This window comes from Neoarius graeffei, chromosome 28, assembly GCF_027579695.1.
Source record: "Neoarius graeffei isolate fNeoGra1 chromosome 28, fNeoGra1.pri, whole genome shotgun sequence".
Taxonomy (NCBI): domain Eukaryota; kingdom Metazoa; phylum Chordata; class Actinopteri; order Siluriformes; family Ariidae; genus Neoarius; species Neoarius graeffei.
The window spans coordinates 20,797,029-20,819,950 of NC_083596.1; the positions used below are offsets into that span (position 1 = coordinate 20,797,029).

Below are 22,922 nucleotides of genomic sequence, written 5' to 3' on the forward strand. Positions count from 1 at the left end.
TTTGGTGTAAAGTCTACATTATTGATTAACATCAGAAAATAAGAAAGAGAAAGAGAGTAAAAATGGCGTAAAATGGGTTTAAGAGGATAGTTTAAGAATGAAGAAAATTATTTTAATATTAATATTAATGCTCATCTGTGACGTCAAGGTTAAGAGTCTAACCTGTGGTTAAATTATAGGCGCTACAGAAAAAAAATAATTTTTGAGATATATAAAGCAAAGCTTTAATTTCTGTTTGTGTGAATTTATCTCGGTTAAAGTTATACATCTACATTGCCTGCGGTTGTGAATATTCACGAATCTGAGAATGCGAAATGTAAAACTTCACAGCACGCAGGCTGCAGCGCCATGACAACGAGGTGTTTGTGTCAGATCTGTAGTTTCTGTCTCTGATACCAGTGTGTCGTTTTAAATATTATATAACATAATTTCAGAATTTAAATAAAATAACATGTCCATTCTCTGTTAGTCAACTCTTCAGCCAGTTAAAGAGGTTAGCTAGCAATTTAGCTGCCTAGCTTAGCTTTAGCTTTGCGTGTTGTGCTATATAATATACTGGAGTTTGTGAAAATGTTAAAAGTGAAAAATCTAAAAGTGAAAATTCTTTTAATTGGACCACGTGAGGTGAGCATGGATTTGGTTATTCTTATCATTTGTAGTGATCTTCTTTGTGTTAGGATTCTCTCTAAAGCAATTATTATTATTATTATTATTATTATTATGAACAGAGTGGGAAGACAGTCTTGGCCAATTTCCTGTCTGACACAGTGGAGACAATCGGAGGTGATTACAGCCCGACCCAGGGAGTCAGGTCAGTAAACTGGAATCCAGGAGAAATAGCATTGCATGGTACACGAGAAAAACTTTTATGTTTTCCTGACTAATGATTTATGACATGGTGTTTGTCAGGATATTGGAGTTTGAGTCCCAAAATTTGGGAAATGGGACCAAAGACAGTGCTTGTGAAGTGGAGCTGTGGGATTGTTCAGGAGATTTCAAGTGAGTGACTTCCTTCTACTTGGAACTATTCAGAGGATCAGAGGTCAAAGCTTTCTCCAAATTTGGTTTAAATCCCAGGACTGCAGGGTTGGTAACATTGCTGTCTCACGTGCTTTGGATAAATTTCTCATCTCATTATCTCTAGCTGCTTTATCCTGTTCTACAGGGTCGCAGGCAAGCTGGAGCCTATCCCAGCTGACTACGGGCGAAAGGCGGGGTACACCCTGGACAAGTCGCCAGGTCATCACAGGGCTGACACATAGACACAGACAACCATTCACACTCACATTCACACCTACGGTCAATTTAGAGTCACCAGTTAACCTAACCTGCATGTCTTTGGACTGTGGGGGAAACCGGAGCACCTGGAGGAAACCCACGCAGACACGGGGCTGCGAACATGCAAACTCCACACAGAAAGGCCCTCACCGGCCACGGGGCTCGAACCCGGACCTTCTAGCTGTGAGGCGACAGCGCTAACCACTACACCACCGTGCCGCCTATATGGGATTATGTGGTAAACAAAAGGTTTCATATTTTAGACTCTTCAAAGTATCCAGCGTTTACCTTGATGATACTTTGCACACTTGGCATTATCTTAACCAGCTTCATGAGGTAGTCACCTGGAATGCTTTTCAATCAACAGTGTGCCTCGTCAGAAGTTCCATCCATCCATCCACTCTCACTTATCCGAAGTCGGTTCACGGTGGCAGGTTATTCCAGGCATCCCTCTCCCCAGCCACGCTTTCCAGTTCCTCCTGGGGGATCCCAAGGCACTCCCAGGCCAGGTGAGATATATAATCTCTCCAACATGTTCTGGGTCTACCCCAAGGTTTCCTCCCAGTTGGATGTGCCCAGAAAACCTCCAAAGGAAGGTGCCCGGGAGGCATCCTAATCAGATGCCCGAAGCACCTCAGCTAACTCCTTTTGACATGAAGGAGCAACGGCTTGACTCCGAGATCCGTCTGGATGTCTGAGCTCCTCACCCTATCTCTAAGGACGAGCCCAGCCACCCTACAGAGAAAGCTCATTTCATCTGCCTGTATCCAAGATCTCATCCTTTCGGTCACTACCCAAAGTTCATGACCATAGGTCAAAAGTTAATTAGTACAATTTCTTGCCTTCTTAATGCGTTTGAGATGAAATAGTAAATAATAATAAATACAGTACACAGCTCTATTGCACAACTGTAATAATCCATATTATCTCCAAAACCGCTCAACTAAGTAAAGACAAACGACATCCGTTATTACTTTAAGACATGAAGTGTCTTTTTTATTTATTTATATATAACACCATTGAATTAGAAGGTGTGTCCAGACTTTTGCCTGGTACTGTATGATTGCTTATGTTCTGTTTTCAGTCCATCCCTAACTGTCTATTTTCAATATTATACAACCCCGATTCCAAAAAAGTTGGGACAAAGTACAAATTGTAAATAAAAACGGAATGCAATAATTTACAAATCTCAAAAACTGATATTGTATTCACAATAGAACATAGGCAACATATCAAATGTCAAAAGTGAGACATTTTGAAATTTCATGCCAAATATTGGCTCCTTTGAAATTTCATGACAGCAACACATCTCAAAAAAGTTGGGACAGGGGCAATAAGAGGCTGGAAAAAGTTAAAGGTACAAAAAAGGAACAGCTGGAGGACCAAATTGCAACTCGTTAGGTCAATTGGCAATAGGTCATTAACATGACTGGATATAAAAAGAGCATCTTGGAGTGGCAGCAGCTCTCAGAAGTAAAGATGGGAAGAGGATCACCAATCCCCCTAATTCTGCACCGACAAATAGTGGAGCAATATCAGAAAGGAGTTCGACAGTGTAAAATTGCAAAGAGTTTGAACATATCATCATCTACAGTGCATAATATCATCAAAAGATTCAGAGAATCTGGAAGAATCTCTGTGCGTAAGGGTCAAGGCCGGAAAACCATACTGGGTGCCTGTGATCTTCGGGCCCTTAGACGGCACTGCATCACATACAGGCATGCTTCTGTATTGGAAATCACAAAATGGGCTCAGGAATATTTCCAGAGAACATTATCTGTGAACACAATTCACCGTGCCATCCGCTGTTGCCAGCTAAAACTCTATAGTTCAAAGAAGAAGCCGTATCTAAACATGATCCAGAAGCGCAGACGTCTTCTCTGGGCCAAGGCTCATTTAAAATGGACTGTGGCAAAGTGGAAAACTGTTCTGTGGTCAGACGAATCAAAATTTGAAGTTCTTTATGGAAATCAGGGACGCCGTGTCATTCGGACTAAAGAGGAGAAGGACGACCCAAGTTGTTATCAGCGCTCAGTTCAGAAGCCTGCATCTCTGATGGTATGGGGTTGCATTAGTGCGTGTGGCATGGGCAGCTTACACATCTGGAAAGACACCATCAATGCTGAAAGGTATATCCAGGTTCTAGAGCAACATGTGCTCCCATCCAGATGACGTCTCTTTCAGGGAAGACCTTGCATTTTCCAACATGACAATGCCAAACCACATACTGCATCAATTACAGCATCATGGCTGCGTAGAAGAAGGGTCCGGTTACTGAACTGGCCAGCCTGCAGTCCAGATCTTTCACCCATAGAAAACATTTGGCGCATCATAAAACGGAAGACACGACAAAAAAGACCTAAGACAGTTGAGCAACTAGAATCCTACATTAGACAAGAATGGGTTAACATTCCTATCCCTAAACTTGAGCAACTTGTCTCCTCAGTCCCCAGACGTTTACAGACTGTTGTAAAGAGAAAAGGGGATGTCTCACAGTGGTAAACATGGCCTTGTCCCAACTTTTTTGAGATGTGTTGTTGTCATGAAATTTAAAATCACCTAATTTTTCTCTTTAAATGATACATTTTCTCAGTTTAAACATTTGATATGTCATCTAGGTTCTATTCTGAATAAAATATGGAATTTTGAAACTTCCACATCATTCATTCATTCATTATCTCTAGCCGCTTTATCCTTCTACAGGGTCGCAGGCAAGCTGGAGCCTATCCCAGCTGACTACGGGCGAAAGGCGGGGTACACCCTGGACAAGTCGCCAGGTCATCACAGGGCTGACACATAGACACAGACAACCATTCACACTCACATTCACACCTACGGTCAATTTAGAGTCACCAGTTAACCTAACCTGCATGTCTTTGGACTGTGGGGGAAACCGGAGCACCCGGAGGAAACCCACGCGGACACGGGGAGAACATGCAAACTCCCCACAGAAAGGCCCTCGCCGGCCCCGGGGCTCGAACCCAGGACCTTCTTGCTGTGAGGCGACAGGGCTAACCACTACACCACCGTGCCGCCCTTTCCACATCATTGCATTCCGTTTTTATTTACAATTTGTGCTTTGTCCCAACTTTTTTGAAATCAGGATTGTACCAGCATCACAGCTCTGTGTATGAGATCAATACTCAATACAGGTTTGATACTTGCATCCTCTCAGTAAGCATGTGGCTTTTTACACTGTATGGCCAAAACTTTGTGGACACCTGACCATCACACTCATAAGTAGACCTTCCTCTAATACGTAGGATCAGACTGCACAATTTGTTTGTCTTTCATGATGATCACCGTGTTAGATTAGACAATCATAGTGCTATAAATTCTTGTCATGTCTTAGTCAAGAGACCGGCAACACTATAAGTTTGACCCTGACCAATCATCGGTCATATCCTCGCATGTCATCAGGTAGGAGGGCCAAGAAATTGTCAATCATGGCTACAGAAGGAACGTCGGAGGAATTGTCAAACTAGGTGAGAAAATAGAAGAATATTCTGAGATGCCACATTGCTGTTCTTCGTTTATGTCACAAGGTCATATTCAGGCCTGACATTGGAAATTTGATGGCTGTGACAAAAATCATGTCAAAATTGGTTTGAGTTTGTGTAGTCTGATCCTGGCATAACTGTTGCCAAACAACTGGAGGCATATAGTTGTACAGGATGTCTTTCTGTGCTGTAGATTTACAATTACAGTGTGGGGATTGATGCTCATTCAGCTACAAGAGCATTCTTGAGGTCAGGTATTGATGTTGGGGAAGGAGGTTGGCATTGTGGTTCATCCCAAAGGGGTTCACTGGGATTGAGGTCAGGGCTTGGGGCAGGATACTCAAGTTATTCCATATAAATTTTGGCAAATCATGTCCTCATGGTGCTTACCTTATGCGTAGGTGCATTATCTTGCTGGAACAGATTTGGGTCCCTCACTTCTAGTGAAGGTAAATCTTAAATGTAACAGCATACGAAAACCTTCCAGACAATTGTGTTTCACACTTTATGGATGTGATGCTCAGGTGTCTACATATTTCTGGCTATATAGTGTATTGTCTAGAAGTGAAAGTTATTATAATGTACTGTATAAATTAAGAGTTTAACTTGGCTAGTTGCTTAAAATCCAAACATACAGTACATTCACAGGCATAAGCCCAGGTTTTTCTGTGGTATGATTCTGCTTTTTCTTCTTTGCTTGCTAGAAGAACTTTAGCAAGAGTAATGAAGAATACTGTAGCACACCCTGTCATTCACATTTATTTATCATTCATATAATAATTAGGCGGCGGCACGGTGGTGTAGTGGTTAGCGCTGTCGCCTCACAGCAAGAAGGTCCGGGTTCGAGCCCCGTGGCCGGCGAGGGCCTTTCTGTGCGGAGTTTGCATGTTCTCCCTGTGTCCGCGTGGGTTTCCTCCGGGTGCTCCGGTTTCCCCCACAGTCCAAAGACATGCAGGTTAGGTTAACTGGTGACTCTAAATTGACCGTAGGTGTGAATGTGAGTGTGAATGGTTGTCTGTGTCTATGTGTCAGCCCTGTGATGACCTGGCGACTTGTCCAGGGTGTACCCTGCCTTTCGCCCGTAGTCAGCTGGGATAGGCTCCAGCTTGCCTACAACCCTGTAGGACAGGATAAGCGGCTACAGATAATGGATGGATGGATAATAATTAGGATTTAAGTGGTATTTAGTTAATAACGTGACTAAGTTTGGTATGGATCTGTCTCTGATCACTTTTCACATCCTCATTATAGGTTTGAAGCATGCTGGTCAGCTATATTGAAAGACTCCAGTGGAGTGGTCGTTGTATTTAACCCTGACGTTCCCAGTCACCTTACAGAAGCAGAGACCTGGTACTCGACATTCATCTCGTCTCAAAGGCTACAGGCAGGACAGTGTCTGCTCATAGCACACCACAAGCCTGGTAGTGGAGCAGATACATCGCGCCCTCACTTAGGTAAGACCGGAGAGTAAACAGAATGCAAATTATTATACAGAATTTGTTGACAAATTACCATTTAACTTTTGCATTGGCATCATTTGAGTCAGAGAAACCTGTACGTCCTTTTCTCTCATCTGTGCAGCCCCTCAGTTGAACAAGCTGCCTCTCATTCATTCCAACCTAGACGAAGACCCTGAAGGGGTGCGTCAGGAGTTCCGGACATATCTAGGAAACGTTGTCCAGAGCTTGTCAGAAAGCCGGGAACGTGAAGAGATGTCCATTATAGCATAACCATTACGTTTTATATTCAGACTGCATTATATACAGGTAACATGAATTAGGACTAATGAAATTAATAGGAATTAGTGAGCTCTGTCTACTGCATCTGTAGCGTGTGTGATTGCCACAGGCAGGAATTTCTCATGATTCCATGTAATAAGGGGGGAAAAAAACAACCTACTGGCATGTAATGGAAGTGTTAAGGGCAGTTGTTTGACTCCAGAGATAAACATTTGAAATATGTGACGTTAATTCATAACTACAGCCATTACAAAAGCCATAGGATAAGACAAACTACGCTGTTTTTATGGAATTTTATCTGATTTTCCAACACTGGAGCGATATTAAAAAGTAAATCCAGTTACTCGTACTTTCTCTAAGGTGCTGTGGTATCCCTGGACCATCAGACTCTCACCGTGTCCGAAATCACTCGCTCGTTCACTACTCCCTATATAGAGGACTATATAGTGAGCCCATTGATAAAATGAAAAAAGACTTTCAGCCACTAGTCCGTCACACAATTAAAACGTGCCAGATCAGTCGGCTGGTGGGTTTTCAAAATAATAAACGCGTGCATGTGTTTTTATGATAAATCCATATTATACTAAGCGCATTTCCTACATTAATCAATACAAAAGTACCTGCATCTTTCAGTTCTTTTAAATCAAGGCTGAATACTTTTTCTTCTTTGCCGCTGCCTTTTATTAAATTGAATTTGAGACTTAGATTTCCTTCAGCGTGACCATAATGCATGATGGGATATATTGCTTGGTTAGTGACCATTGGTTGTACACTACTTTTCGTGATGCATTGCAGGGTACTTGGAGCGCACTATATAGTGTAAATAATCCTCGCTAAGGTTTCGGACAGCACTACAAAATTGCGACCCCACTATATAGTGAGTAGGGAGCGATTTCGGACACTCACATTAACACGTAAACACAATCTCTCTGAAAAAGGAGTCGTTTCTCTGAAAGAACAAAAATTGCACAGATTTACAAGCTGTAGAATTTCAATGTTCTAATAAATTATGGGTTTTATGCAAGTTTCACAAAATTCAACGACTTCCAATGCGAGTTGTAAGGAGTAAGTGTCTTCTGCTCTTTCTCAGTACAGGTAACAAAATTACCAGTGCAGAGAACTTTGATGACCCGTACACTACAGATGCAGCAGACAAATTACATTGAAGTGGGGGTTGTTTTACAATCAGGTTTGTGTCGCAGGGGTCCAAAATTCAAATTGATTCAAACTGGTTCTTGTACCAGTTTTTAAGTGAAGGACAAGTTAAAGAACAGATTTCAGGTAATTTTTTGACGTGTGTATGGTAGTTTTGTGTAATCTGCTATAAGATGGGAGAAACAAATGAAGTGATTCTTGGAGAGGACTTTTTTTTGACAATTCAGAATCCACTACTTCCATAGTGCTTTTACATATAAGACTGTAAGCTTTGTGTTAGTTGTCTCTAATATTTATGTCCCAATATCTTGACCACATTTTAGGATGAAAATAATCATTTTAGATATGTTATTTTATATTGAAAAATTAGCTGTCTCGGAGAGGACTTTTTTTTTTGACACAATTGCATACTAATTTGATCAAAATAGTCTGAAAACTTACTGGCATTCAACATTAAAACTTAACTATGTTTCCAATGATATGGAACCAAATACGTGTTTTATGGTATAAAGAATGATGTAAGTGCATCCCTTTTGGAGCTACCTGTGGTCAAAAAAGCACTTTTTCTAAATGACATGAGTAATTTTGCTAAATATGACATACATTGCCATACATTCACCAAAAATAACGTTATCACCAAATGTTTTTTTGCATGGTAAATAGAGCGATCACAGGGCTACAATAAACAACCAAGTTTATTTAGTCAAGCCTTTTGATATTGAAGATAATGTGTTAAATGCGATTTTTAGCTTGCGTACCCTGATTGTAAAACAACCCGTATGCTGGAGAATTCCTTTATCGTGTGCGCATGTGCCCAATAAGTTATTCTACAGCACTGGTCTCGTGGTATATTAAGTTGTTTCTACTGTATCTAAGAAAGCCTTGAGTTGATGCCAGAAGTAGTCATGTACACCTTCCATATATACACACACACACAAATCCAAATAATGGCCCAAGTTAGTTTTTATTATGAAAACTGGCATAACCTGCCCTCCATCGTTGTCCTGAGCACATATGACTTTAAACAATACACTTATTTAGTTCCTGGATTCCAAGAAGTTCAAACTGGAAACAAAGGGCTTCAACAAAGAGGAAACAAGCAACAAGGACAGTCCACATTTTACACATCATATCCCACAATGCCTCCTTTTCCAATGATCTCTCCAATGTAGAACCACATCAGAACTTCTGTGGCGACCAGACCGTTCTTCAGAGCTTCCTGTGGAGACGAGAGATTAACTTCAGTTAACAAAATCATTTTAATCCAGTCACGAAGCAAATTGTGTTTAATTTCATTCAGAATTTTAATTCCAAGCGACACACAGGTGAACCAGAACAGTCCAACCACGGAGCAAAGTAGTGGCTACCAGTGGAGTTGATGGATGGTGAAATTAAAACAAACCATTTAACGGTTTCAGTGCTTTCACTGTTAATTTAGTAAATCGTATCAAAAGCAAAATGGCGTTTTCAGGACAGTTGGACACTAGTTGATTGTGAGGCTGGGATGGATTACATAGTGCACTACTCAGCATCCCTCTCTAAACGTATTGGAATGCATATTAAGTGGGCTAGTAAATCCAATAAGGTACTGCATGGAGTACAGAACACATACACTTTGCCATTAGATTAGGCAGGAAGGTCATCATTTCAGACACAAATCATGACACTGAACAACTGGATGAGGTTTCCATTACTTGCAAGCAGGCTTGTGGTACTCGAGTCCAACTTGTGCCCTAATTTTAAGGACTCGTGACTCGACTTGAGCACTGATGACTCGGACTTTTTATTTTTTTGTAACATGCTATCATAATTTGGCATAAGACATTTATATTTACATTAATTTTTGTACTAATTTCGTGCAAGAGTGGCACACCTTGGCACGTGCATCAGAGACTCTCGGGCGTGCTCATGCCAAGCAGACACACTTGTACGCGGTAACCAACTCACACCTGCACAGAATTAAGGCACAATAAGCACACCTAAATAAAACACTGTGAAAACACACTTACTTTGCGAAGTATTGAGTTGCATTGCTGACATTACCGAGCCTTATTTCCTTCCTTGTTTGTTTTTCCTATTTCTCGTCTTTGATAGCCTGTTTGTGCCTCACTTGACTTGTTTCACCGTTTTATGATTTTGCCTGCCATTCTGGATTGTTTACCTGTCTTCACTTGTATACACCTTCTGTGCTTACATCCATCTCCCAACCATCTCTGACAGAATACTTCGCACTCCCTAACAAAGAGAAGCACATTCACCTGTTCATGTGTCACGTTCAGGAACAAACTAACGTTAAATGGCGCTGAAGCAGCTGCTGTCAAATGGTGCAGTTGGAGTCTTGTTCTCGGACTCGACTCGGATCAATAGTGGACTCAACTTGAATTTTTTTTTTTAAAAAACGACTTTGACTTGAGCACTGGGGACTCGAGACTGGACTTGGACTCGAGGTTTAGTATCTTGACTACAACACTGCTTGCAAGCTACAATAGTCCCGGGGTCCAGTGAAAATATTAAAGAAACTACTACAGGAAGTAACGGACTATAACTAACTATACCTTCAATTTATTCATTGCAGTCCTCCTCTCTTAAGGACAGCACATTTGTTTTAGCCAGCCTGTTTTAGGATCCATTTGCAAGCTTTAAGATTAATAACTTCCACAGTATGTAAAAGAAATAGCTCATTTACATAAATATTCTATTTATAGTAAGAAAACGGGGTGTACCCCACCTCTCAAAGTCAACTGGGTTTGGCTCCAGCTTCCCTCGCGACCCTGACTAGTCGGTGGTATAGATAATGGATGGATGGTTAGTAGGAAAACATTTTCTCTTCGCAAATGTTATGCCCATGTATCAATCAACTGTTTGGATAACTATTTGTGGTGACATGTTTATTGTTTGCCTTCTCAAAATGAAAATTTGCCACGTAGTCACTTTAAGCATTCAACAAGGGTATATCCACGTCATTTCACACCCTGGTTTGACTTAAAACCAGACTTCCTTATTATCTTGAGTAATTTTGACAAAAGGTGTCATCCATACAACTATGCACATGTGAATCTCACGTTTAAAAAAAAAAATTGCATCAAACTTTGATTTTCATGATTAAAATGTTTATCATCTTGTCTGCACAAAAATAACATTTTTAAATCAAATCTGCAATTCAATAAGAGAATCTTTTTGGGGCCAATATCTACACTTGTTCAGGTGTTGTGTGTTTATATTAAAAAAAAATTTAAATAAAAAAAAAAAAAAGTGGGTGTGGACCAAACCTGAACCAAAAGGCGTTTTTTTTTAAATTATTTAACATTAAACACAAACCTTACCATTATGCCTTCAGAAATAATTGCAATTTGCAAAACATTTTATTCCACTCTTAGGCGCCGTTTACACATACCCGGGTATTTTTAAAAACGCAGACCTTTGCCTTCGTTTGTGCCTTTCGTTTATACACAAACGGAGTTTTTTCCCCTGAAAACGATTCTTTCTAAAAACCCCGGCAAAAGTGGAGATTTTTTGAAAACTCCGTTTTACGTTTGTGTGTAAAGAGACCAAAACGGAGTTTTAGGCAATCTTCGCGCCACAAAAGAGCAACCATTGTACAGATGACAAGCATGGAAACACTCAGAGTAGCAGCATTTCTGTTATTAAGAGCTATATTCGCCTGTTTGCTTTTGAGAATAAAGCTCATAAAGCTCAGTGACCAGCAGAGACGCATTAGGGCTCGGAGGGCAGCAATTGCGGAGCTTCTGGTGACCAAAAGAGCCCGACCGTACCACCGCCAGCGTCGGCGATTTTGGGTTCGACCTGGACGGACTGCTATCTGGTGGGAGAATTTCGAGAATGGCGTTGTCGTCCCGGAGGAATGGCAGGAAAATTTCAGAATGTCGCGATCCTCACTCCTGTCACTCGCAGAGTTGGTACGTCCGTACATACAGGGTGAGTGTACTCACATGCGCGCTTCTGTCGATGTCGTCAAAAAAGTTGCCTGAACACTCTGGCGTAGTTTAACAGCTCTTGACAGCGTATTTATGCGGATCAATATAAATGTAATTTAAAAAAAAAACGCAGCTGTGTGCACAAAGTTATTTTGGAAAACGGAGTTTAGAAAACATGCGTTTTTAAAAATACCCAGGTACGTGTAAACAGCGCCTTAGGAGTTCTATGCAGTGCTTCTGCTCGCATTTCATTATAATGCCCACCTGAGTTGCTTGGAGATTTTCATTTAGTAATGGACAATGACAAAATCCATGCACAATGAATGCACAAGGTGGTGGGTTTTTTTGTTGCTGTTTTTAAATTAATTACATTTTTGGTGAGCGCAGCAGGGATATGCCGTTGTGTGTGGGTGATATGGAACAGTGGTTCTGCTCCATATAAAACGAAGAAAAGAAGCATTTAAAAATGAATGTTAAAAAGGTTCTGACTGCAAAGTTGAATTCTGGGCAAAACGTTCTCCGTCTCTAGCTGTTGAAGGTTCGAGATGTTTCGCTGCTGCACGCACCGTGTATCCTATATGCAGATGTTTTGCCGAGATAAAACGCGTCCTGCATTTTACGATTCTGGAAATCGTTGAAGCAAGCGAGCAGCAATATCACGTGACCACCGTGGAGCGTTTGATCTGCTTTTTTTTTTTTAGATATTTTTTGGGATTTTTTCACCTTTTTATTGGATAGGACAGTGTAGAGACAGGAAATGAGCGGGAGAGAGACGGGGAGGGATCGGGAAATGACCTCAGGTCGGAATCGAACCCGGGTCCCCAGATTTATGGTATGGCGTCTTATCCACCTGAGCCACGACACCCCCATGTTTGATCTGCTTTTAACCAAAACAAATCGTTGTGGGCAAACATGGCAGACACTGCTCTCATCTCATCATCTCTAGCCGCTTTATCTTGTTCTACAGGGTCGCAGGCAAGCTGGAGCCTATCCCAGCTGACTACGGGCGAAAGGCGGGGTACACCCTGGACAAGTTGCCAGGTCATCACAGGGCTGACACATAGACACAGACAACCATTCACACTCACATTCACACCTACGGTCAATTTAGAGTCACCAGTTAACCTAACCTGCATGTCTTTGGACTGCGGGGGAAACCGGAGCACCCAGAGGAAACCCACGCGGACACGGGGAGAACATGCAAACTCCGCACAGAAAGGCCCTCGTCGGCCACGAGGCTCGAACCCGGACGTTCTTGCTCTGAGGCGACAGCGCTAACCACTACACCACCATGCCGCCCGACTCTGCTCTCCTTCCAGCTAAAAGCCAACGGAAATGAAAAGCAAAATCTGCCTAGTGATTGTAACTGCAAGATAGAGCAAGGTTAAGTTACGTCATTTTTCTAGACAGATGACTAAAATCATTCTAGCTAGCGCTTGGCTATCTTACCCTTAAGGCCAATTTATGCTGATAACCCAGTCCTCGCAGACGGTGTCGCAGATAGCGTCTGTGTAGCCCCCCCACCTTCGCAGACGCTCTGTGCGCACCTCCCAAAAATTGTGACCACCGCAGAAGCCTCGCAGACAAGAGGGCTCTGATTGGTCCACTCTACATCCGCTGTACACGCACTTCCGCTTCCCTACTTTCCCGGTTTGGTTTGTTTTCACGACCGGCATTTTTAAAAACACGAGCGAAGATGGAGCAGCATGAAGAGCGGTTGATTGAGGAAGTACGTACATCTATACGACTCCAGTTCTAGTCATTATAAAAAAAAAAAGTTCTAGTCATTATAAGTAACCGGAGGATAAACACTCCACTAACCACACCCACCAACTACTCCTAGCGACTTCACGCCCCCTTGCGTTGTGCCGGTGAATAACATCACGCACGCCTATACTCCCTGCTCAACAATAAATTACAACTGTCTGCGAAAGCCTTGTCGCAAGAGCATGCAGAGGCCTTTAGAATGCATGAGCTCAACTCCACGGTAGCGAGTATGGAGTTATACACCTAATGTTTTGGTCTTACAGAGAAAGAAACGATAACACAAAAGCAGTAACAAAAAAAAAAAAAAAATATATATATATACTCGTCTTTTGTTTCACAGATCTATTCGTGAAGGTCAACCACAAATTACATCCCTGAGACTCAAAACTCTCTGAGGTCAACGCAGAATCGCGATGTTTTCCACGCATGGCCATCTTGGTTCCATAATTATGCTAATCGGTTAAAGCTCCTTGTGTTCGGCTGTTCCCATAAGGCCATACTATTCACCTCAGGAGGCAGGAAAACTGTCCTAAAATGGAGAAAAGCGACCCTCGGCGTGTCAAAATGATCACGTCTCGTCCGCATGATATTGTTTTTGCGAGACAGGAAAATGCCATGCACAATTTAAAAAAATAGAAAATTTCAGATAACTTTGCAGTCAGCACCTTTAAACTGAAATTGTATTCGAGTCGAATAAATGAAAGCATAATTTCTTTAGTGAATCCAGTCAGTTTGTATAGAAATGATTGTATTTTGAAGTCAGTAAGGCAGTGTTTAAAAATCAGGCCACTGACAGCAGACAATATAGACGTGAAAAGATATACCATCTATTCATATTGGAATTTCTATTCTGTAAACATCTATTAACTCAAAGAAACAAAAATTACTAAAGAAAGGAGGAACAGCTTCCACATAAACGTTTGGGTTAAATCCGTTCACCGCTTATACAAACAGCCTTGTCGTCCTGAATACTCTTAAAATTTAGCATCAATTCAGACATCACGCTTGAGCAGCCTGAAGCACGGCCCCAGTTTGTAAAAATAATTTATAACCCCCCCCTTCACTGACAGACTTTACCTTCTCTAAATGGCAACTTGACAGTAGGGCTGGGCGATATGAGAAAAAATTATATCACGATATATTTTTTCAAAATTTTCGATAACGATATATATCACGATATAAATCAAATCACCATTTTTGTATTTTCTTTAATTTTCTGCTCAAAATATGAACATTACAAATTAGTAGTTCCTTCCTAATTAACAAAAATAGCTTAACAAGCCTTCAAGTTTCACAGAACCAAAACAAACTGGATGCACATTCTTTTGTTCTTTTTGTTCAAATGAATAAACTGAAAAATAAAAACTATATACCATTCTTAATCATTTGTGCAAATTCTAGCAGCTTTCAAATAAACATAAAAGACATATTGACGTGTAAACCTTATGCTGCAAGGAGAAAAAAAGTGCAATCCTGTACGTCAGTGTGTTTAAGGTTTTGTGTAACACTTTGTTGTATGTCCGATTTTAAATATCCAAAATACCTCCACGCAACCGAAGATCTCTGGCCCTTCTTTTCAACGATGTCCTCCAGGGCAGTGCTCTGAGTTTCCTGTTCAGAACTCCGGTCAGTCGGCTTCTCGCTCATTTTTATAATCGCTTTGTTTCACGCTTTGTTGGAGAAATGCCGCACTCCTGCAAACTTCACCACAGCCATGCTGTGCGTTGCTGCTACACGTGTGTGTTTGTGTGTGCACGCAACCTAACTTGACGTGGCTCTCTTCCAACTGATTGGTTACGTGCGGTACTGTTTAGTTATGATTGACTATTCGTGTGTCTGTCAAAACTTCGGATGAAGTAATTTTACTGAAGGCGTAGGCTTATCGTAGGCATATCGTACGTGTCTAATCGTAGAGATTTTATATCGTGAATAACATCGTAATCGTAAAATCGCCCAGCCCTACTTGACAGTATAAGTCACTCTCTTTATAAAGACTTGTATGTCTCGAGGACTCTGTAGTTTTGCCCACCTGAACACCATTTACTTCAATACCTTCACATTACGCACTGCTCCTCCTTTTCCTTTCACTGCCCTCTAAACAACCCTGGGATCACTTGCGCTCTGAATCCTCACCGAAAATCATTACATTTCCAAAATGATCCGACTCCCTTATGTCATTCACTGACCACAGTAATGACAAAGCTGAAATGAAACGGGAGGTTGAATTAGGAATGGACCTCAGCGAAGATCAGTGGGGATGCAGCCACTGACAGTTCATTTTACATCATGCTGTGCTCACCTGGGATGTATTTAATTTCCAGTGTTACACAGAACCCATTTTTTTTTTTAAGTCTACACTTTGTGATACAGTGGTGCCTTTAGAAATTTTCTATACATTTCTGCATAAATGACCAAAAAACCTCATCAGATTTTCACCCGAGTTCTAAAAATAGATAAAAAGAGAACCCAATTCCACAAATGAGACAAAAGTAGGGGTTGTTTTACAATCAGGGTACAAAGTTTGTGTCACAGGGGTCCAAAATTCAAATTGATTCAAACTGGTTCTTGTACCAGTTAAGTGAAAGACAAGTTAAAGAACAGATTTCAGGTAATTTTTTGACATGTGTGTATGGTAGTTTTGTGTAATCTGCTATAAGATGGGAGAAACAAATGAAGTGATTCTCGGAGAGGACTTTTTTTGGACAATTCAGAATCCACTACTTCCATAGTGCTTTTAAATATAAGGCTGTAAGCTTTGTGTTGTCTCTAATATTTATGTCCCAATATCTTGACCACATTTTAGGATGAAAATAATCATTTTAGATATGTTATTTTATATTGAAAATTAGCTGTCTCGGAGAGGACTTTTTTTTTGACACAATTACAGGCTTTCGTCTAAACGGGGGAACAGGGGCGCTGCGCCCTCTTACTCTCGGCGTGCGCCCCCTTACCGACTCCGTGAAAACATCCCAGCAACACCACGTGACAATGTGTCTGATCATTAAATACGTTATAATTACTCCAAAAATATTCCAATCATAGTAGATACACCGCCAGACGGTGCAAAAACAATCCGAATTGGCGTTTTCCAGACTGAGCCGCCATGTTGTTTAGTTGTTTACTTGTCGCGGCTGCTCTCGCGAGATTTGACATGGGTTACATACAAGGTCAGCTGACTTGTAGAGCGAGATTTCTCGCTTTTGACAGAAGTAGTTCGCGAGTTGTTTTTGTTGACACTTGGGCATTTAAAGATGGCATCCCGCGGCACGAAGCGGAAGAAAGCCAAAGACTGTCCGGGGCAGAAGAAGATTACTTCTTTCTTTTTCAATGTTGACAGACAATTTGTTACAATTTCCCTCTCAGATAGCCTCAGAATGTCCCATTGTAGCATTTTTCAAAGGCTTTGTGCGGCGGGGGGGGACAACTGGCACCATCTCCCCCCCCCCCCGCTTCGCTCCCTCGCCATGGTGAGCGCCCTCATACTAAATTTTTCTAGAAAAAACCCTGCAATTACATACTAATTTGATCAAAATAGTCTGAAAACTTACTGGCATTCAACATTAAAACTTAACTATGTTTCCAATGATATGGAACCAAATACGTGTTTTATGGTATAAAGAATGATTTAAGTGCATCCCTTTCGGAGCTACCTGTGGTCAAAAAAGCACTTTTTCTAAATGACACGAGTAATTTTGCTAAATATGACATATTGCCATACATTCACCAAAAATAACGTTATCACCAAATTTTTTTTTTGCATGGTAAATAGAGCGATCACAGGGCTACAATAAACAACCAAGTTTATTTAGTCAAGCCTTTTGATATTGAAGATAATAAGTGTTAAATGTCTGCATTTGGTTCAGGGCAGACTGCAATCATTGATGGAGCAATGAATTCTCAAGGAAAACGTCAGGACATCTGTCCATGAACTGAATCTCAAGAGAAGGTGGGTCATGCAACAAGACAACGACCCCGAACGCACAAGTTGTTCTAACAAAGGACAGTTAAAGAAGAAAAAAAGTTAATGTTTTGGAAAGGCCAAGTCAAAGTCCTGACCTTAAACCAATAGAAATGCCATTTCAAGCAGTTCATATGAGGAAACCCATCAACATCCCAGAGCTGAAGCTTGTTCTATACAGGGGAACGGGCTGAAACTCCTCTACGCCGACGTGCAGGATGATCAAGAGTTACCGCAAACTTTTCGGTCTACTTACTGCTGCATATAGTCGAGTCACAAAACCTCAAGCCCGAGTCCAAGGTCACTAAAGAAAATTTAGAGTAGAGTCTGACAAGCCCCGCCCACTATCAACAGGGCAAATAACATGAGAGAGGGTTAACACTAGCTAGCTCATCGCTCAGCAAGCAAGCCACGCTATCAACAGAGCAATGAACATAGCGTGTCACTTCCTTCTCTGGGTGTCGTCTTGCCAAATGACGATTGAAGTTCGAGGTTGTCCCCGTCGTCTCCTCGATAGTTCTTCTACATACGGAACACATAGCAGTGCATTTTTTCCCACTGCACGAGAAGTCTGTATAAGCAAAGCGGACAATCCTAGGCGCTTCTCTCCAGGCATTTTAGCGCCATTAACGTTAGTTTGTTCCTGAACATGATGTATGAACAGGTGAATGTGCATTCTCTTGCACAAAATTAGTATAAAAATTAAAGTAGATATAAATATCTTATGCCAAAGTTACAAAAATAAAGAAAGAAATCTGAGTCCTCGTCTCCAATTTACAAGTCTCAGTCATCCGTGCTCAAGTCACGAGTCAGACTCGAGTACTACAAGCCTGATAAGGAGGTCACGTACTTTTGCCACTCAAAGATATGTAATACTGTTTCATTTTCCTCAACAAATAAAATAACATTTTCGTGTCATTTGTTTAACTGGGTTCTTGATCTACTTCTAGAACTTGGATGAAAAGCTGATGTTTTTGGTCATATTTACGCAGAAATCTAGAAAATTCCAAAGGATTCACAAACTTTCACAAAGCACCACTGTGTATCTAGATGTGATCGATGTACAAACACTCGATGTAACTAAAGCCCACCGCACACCTTCCCGATTCGCTTACGATTTTGTCGGGCTGATTAAATTGCTTGCGAAAAATGTGTGCGGGGGCACCTCGTAGCCAATTTCATCGGTTCAGATCAAACTGGTCTTGATATTTTCGGACGCGATCTCCTTGTACGCAACACAATCGGTAGCATGCGCGTTGCTACTACGATCTCATCGGTTACGATAATTTTAGACAGCCAATTGGAGTGCCAGGATTGATCACACATGGACTGCAGACCAAGAAGCACAACTTGTGTCACTTTGGGAAGCGTCCACCTGTCTTTATGACATTAGTTCACCTGATCACAGCAAACGGGAAAAGAGGAACGAGGCTATGGCTGTAATCGTGTCAGCTTTGAAAATGCCTGGTTTTATTATAGCATTAAAGTGGTACAGAAATCGCTTGTCCGAAATTCCCGGAACAAGTTGAATTTTAAGAACGACTGAATAAATTAGAATCAATTCTTATTATTGATTTGTCTAGTTGGGATTATTATCCCTTTTTGAGTCTAATATTCAAAATTTAAAGTGCATATTCTGGACCAATTTCGTTTTTTTTTTTTTATATGAAAGTATGTCCCTTTACACACTCATCCAGAAGGGTAATTTTGCACAAGGCCATCTGTCTACAGCAGAAAAAAAATAAAATAAAACGCGTCTGGAAAAATCCCAAGGGAGTCTGGAGCCAGATTCGCGACGTCACCTGCGGAAGCGCCAGCAGGCTGCGCGAGCTTTGCACAATTTCAGTGCACAGCCTGTGTAGACCAAGCGCTCCCATTTCTCTCTCATTGTCCGGTCTTTTGGAAAACGATGAGTACTAATCCCATCAAGATTGGTGTTGCTACACCCTCCTACGATACATCTGTTAACCATTTTAATAATTACGCGATAACGTTGAAGAAATTTGCAGAAAACCACCAGGTCGTTTTCTCATAAACAAACCAGCGCTGATGTAGGATTCAGAGGGAGGCGTCCCGCACGCGACGTCACGAAAATCAATGTTTCCCGGGAAATCCGAATGCCAAGTTTTTTCAGAGGCGGACCAATTCGCCTCAAATGGCTCGATTTCAACTGAATTTTTCTGGTATTGCGCAAGGTGTAAAAACAAATAAATAAAATATTGCACAAAATGCAACAGATATTTGACCAAACTTTAATATAACATAGGAGAATTACATTGATCTTGCTCCTGAATTTACCCGTGATATGCGCTTTAATACTTGTGTGTTTTTTATTATATATATATATATATATATATATATATATATATATATATATATATATAACTATCATGATATCTTGAACACGTGACCATCTATTTGGGCTGAACGTGTACGATGTCTCGCAAACGTGTGCGGGGAATTTTGAACCGATCAAATCGAGCCCGTATACTCGTAACCGATCACCCGACACACGAAACCCAGATGAAATCGGGAAGGTGTGTGCTGGGCTTAAAGCCATAGGTTTTATCTCTGGCCCAACCGACAGTGGTGCTTGAAAATTTGTGAACCCTTTGGCAGGTGGCAGTGGTTTGAGGAGGTCAAGTCAAGACAGGCAGCCACCTACAACACCACCACAGATCTCCAGAAGTACACGGAGACCGTCACTGCCTACATGAGGAAGTGCATGGACGACGTTACGATCACCAGAACCATCTCCATTCGGGCCAATCAGAAGCCATGGCTGACAGGGGAAGTCCAAGTGGGCTCGGACCGCCGCCTTCAGAGCTGGGGACGAGGTGGGCCTGAGGACAGCTAGGGCCAATCTGTCACGAGGCATCAGGGTGGCCAAAAGACAGTATTCCAGGCACACTGCTGACCATTTCAACGACAGCAGAGACACCAGGAACCTGTGGCAGGGGATTCAGACCATCACAGACTACAAGCCCTCACCACAGACCTGTGACAACTCTGCTGAATCAGTTGAACGACTTCTTCGCTCGCTTTGAGGCAGACAACAGCACCACGGCACAGAAGACCCCATCACCTCCCGGCGACCAGGTGTTGACGCTGTCCCCAGACAGCGTGAGGAGAGCTCTCAGGACGACAAATGCACGAAAAGCCCCGGGTCCTGATAACATTCCTGGTCGTGTCCTGAGATAGACCCCGAAGCCGCCGCCAGGCGCCGCTAAAACCGCCATTTAGAATTTGAGCCGCCGCCAGCCAATAATTTTGTAAGCCAATTTGAGCCGCTATCTAATAAAATTTGGCTGAGCCACTAAGAATTGTGTACATCAAATAATGGGTTTATCCACATCATGAGCTACAAGAAAAGTGACACAAACATGATCAACTGTACACACTAGTAGTAACACAATAGAGACGTATAGGCATACACTGTAGAGATTTAGAACTGATATCACAGCACAGAGAGCCACCACAAGCTTGCCGTTGTGACTACCTGTCTGGCTTCCCGCCCCTCACACCGTTACCACGATACACTGGGGAACCCGGGAACCCACCCAGAGCATCAATCGACTCCGATATCGACGAGATGGCCGCATTCTTTGCCGCTGCTGAGGGAAAGTGTAAAGGTATTTTTTTTTGTTTGTTTGTTTCACATACTTCGAGATTGATAAAAAAAAAGTACTCCACCAGTCTACTTTCATCATAGTAAGATAGCTGCCAGTCCTTCACTGGTCATTGCTAGTGAGAGTAGATAGCTAGATGCCTTCCTCGAACAATCCAGATTAGCTTATTATTAGCATTGAACTACAATCTTGCTAGATTTATATTTATAATGAAGTAAGAGACCAGGGGACCTGTGGTAATTTGCTATTTATTCCCCCCATTTGTTTGATCCGTTCGCCCGGATATATGCCACACAGTGACGTCCAGTATCAGCCATTTGTAGCCATAAACATTTTGGTGGCTGCAGCAGCCATTAAGGTTTTGGCTGAGTCAGCTAGCCAGCCAATAATTTCATCAGCCAGCCATTATCCTGAAAACAAACGGCTTCGGGGTCTATCCTGAGAGACTGTGCCGAGGAGCTCACAGATGTCTTTACAGACATCTTGTTGAGCCAGGTCTTCAGGTTGGTTGGTTTGTGCCCCCCCCAAAAAAAAATATATATATATATACACACTATATATTATATATTAAGTGATCTGTATCATACTGTTGCCCTGGCATAATGTTCAGAAAGAAAGGAAAGAGTGTGCTCACCCTGACTGTGGTCTGACCCACACGGCCAGCCTGGAAGGCCTTGACGAGGTCGGTAACTCCAGCTGCTGCCTTCGAGACTTCAGCTGGGGTAGGTGGCACCAGCTCCACACGGGCATAGTACCAGAAGGTCGATAGCCGGGGCTTCGAGTAGTTCACAGCGGCTGCAAAAGAAAACAATCAGTACAGATCATCTGCATGGAGATCTTCAATGACGTCATTAACAGGACAAGAAGATTCAGTGTCCTAACGCTGACTTCTAGCTACTGCAGTGGACCTGAACAGATACAGTACAATAACTAGAAGATAGTTTTATTTAGCTTTAGCTAGCGAAGGCAAATAAAACTGTTGGCAACCATTTAAGCGAGAACGTTATAAAGTTATGAACTTCTATGTAACCGTTCACAGCATCTGTGTTAGCAAGTTAGCTACATGACATCACTAACGAAGCGGCCATTAGCTTTTCTACAGGAACTTCCGAGTTAGCCGAATTGTTGTTTGTTTACCGAGTCCACAAAATATCTTACCGCCAACCAAAGATGGTACTTTAGCAACCAGTTTCTGCACCGCCTGCGCCATGGCTTCTTAATAATAATAATTTACAGCTCGCCTCTCGCTACTACAGCTACCCCTTCAGATGAATGTCACCTACAGGGAAGGACCTCTTTGGTGAGAAGACTAAACAAGTGCCTGATCTAATTTCACACTGTGCGTACAAATAAATAATCAAATGCTGGAAATCTTATATAATTTTATGTACAAAATAAAAAAACTATTTATCTGAATTGATTTAATTAACAGAATAAATTATGGAATTTTCTTATGTATTGGAAATAAGTGCTTAAGAAATAAATGAAGGCATTTCATTGGCCTACTAACACAGGAATGTTGTTTAGAAGCGATAACTTCCACAAGGGGGCGCTTTCCGGATTTTCCATGAAAGGAAACAGCTACACTAAATTAGACTGGTACCAAAATCCAGAATTGTGACACCCAAAGGCATTTTTGAGACAAAGTCGGCAAACAGTCTTATTTTGTCAATTTGGGTGTGCCGAATTCAAATCTGCAATATGCCGAGCTCTATCTGACCTCTGTTGACCTCTAGAGGTCATTTAACTTTGGGCCTGTAAATGTCTCAGCTGAACCCAGTTTCTCAGCTTTCTAAGGAATGAAATGTACTAAAATGATTAATGAAGTTAGCAAATGGCCTTGTTTGTTAAATGTTTGGGTGCTGAATTCATTTTTCATTTGTAAAACGACATATGGGGCGGCACGGTGGTGTAGTGGTTAGCGCTGTCGCCTCACAGCAAGAAGGTCCTGGGTTCGAGCC

The 22,922-nt window shown here is 41.8% G+C and overlaps 2 protein-coding genes across 4 annotated transcripts; one reads left to right on the forward strand and one right to left on the reverse strand.

Moving 5' to 3' along the window:
* The first annotated feature begins 348 nt into the window (after positions 1 to 348).
* Positions 349 to 16,145, forward strand: ift22 (intraflagellar transport 22 homolog (Chlamydomonas)). 3 transcript variants are annotated; one of them, XR_009651905.1, is made up of 6 exons: positions 349 to 624; positions 729 to 811; positions 910 to 999; positions 6,030 to 6,232; positions 6,360 to 7,706; positions 15,886 to 16,145. XR_009651905.1 is itself a non-coding variant. In XM_060913184.1 (5 exons), exons 1-5 carry the CDS (start codon positions 571 to 573, stop codon positions 6,506 to 6,508), a joined length of 579 nt encoding a protein of 192 aa, XP_060769167.1. In that variant the 5' UTR covers positions 349 to 570; the 3' UTR covers positions 6,509 to 8,052. The 3 variants fall into 3 exon arrangements, 2 of the variants coding, with proteins under 2 accessions (XP_060769167.1, XP_060769168.1); XM_060913184.1 differs by lacking the exon at positions 15,886 to 16,145 and having other exon boundaries at positions 6,360 to 8,052; XM_060913185.1 differs by lacking the exons at positions 910 to 999; positions 15,886 to 16,145 and having other exon boundaries at positions 6,360 to 8,052.
* atp5l (ATP synthase, H+ transporting, mitochondrial F0 complex, subunit g) lies at positions 8,618 to 22,272 on the reverse strand. Its single transcript, XM_060913186.1, has 3 exons — positions 22,120 to 22,272; positions 21,596 to 21,756; positions 8,618 to 8,891 (listed from the first exon to the last, which is right to left on the reverse strand). Exons 1-3 carry the CDS (start codon positions 22,169 to 22,171, stop codon positions 8,793 to 8,795), a joined length of 312 nt encoding a protein of 103 aa, XP_060769169.1. The 5' UTR covers positions 22,172 to 22,272; the 3' UTR covers positions 8,618 to 8,792.
* Between the last annotated feature and the right edge of the window lie 650 nt (positions 22,273 to 22,922).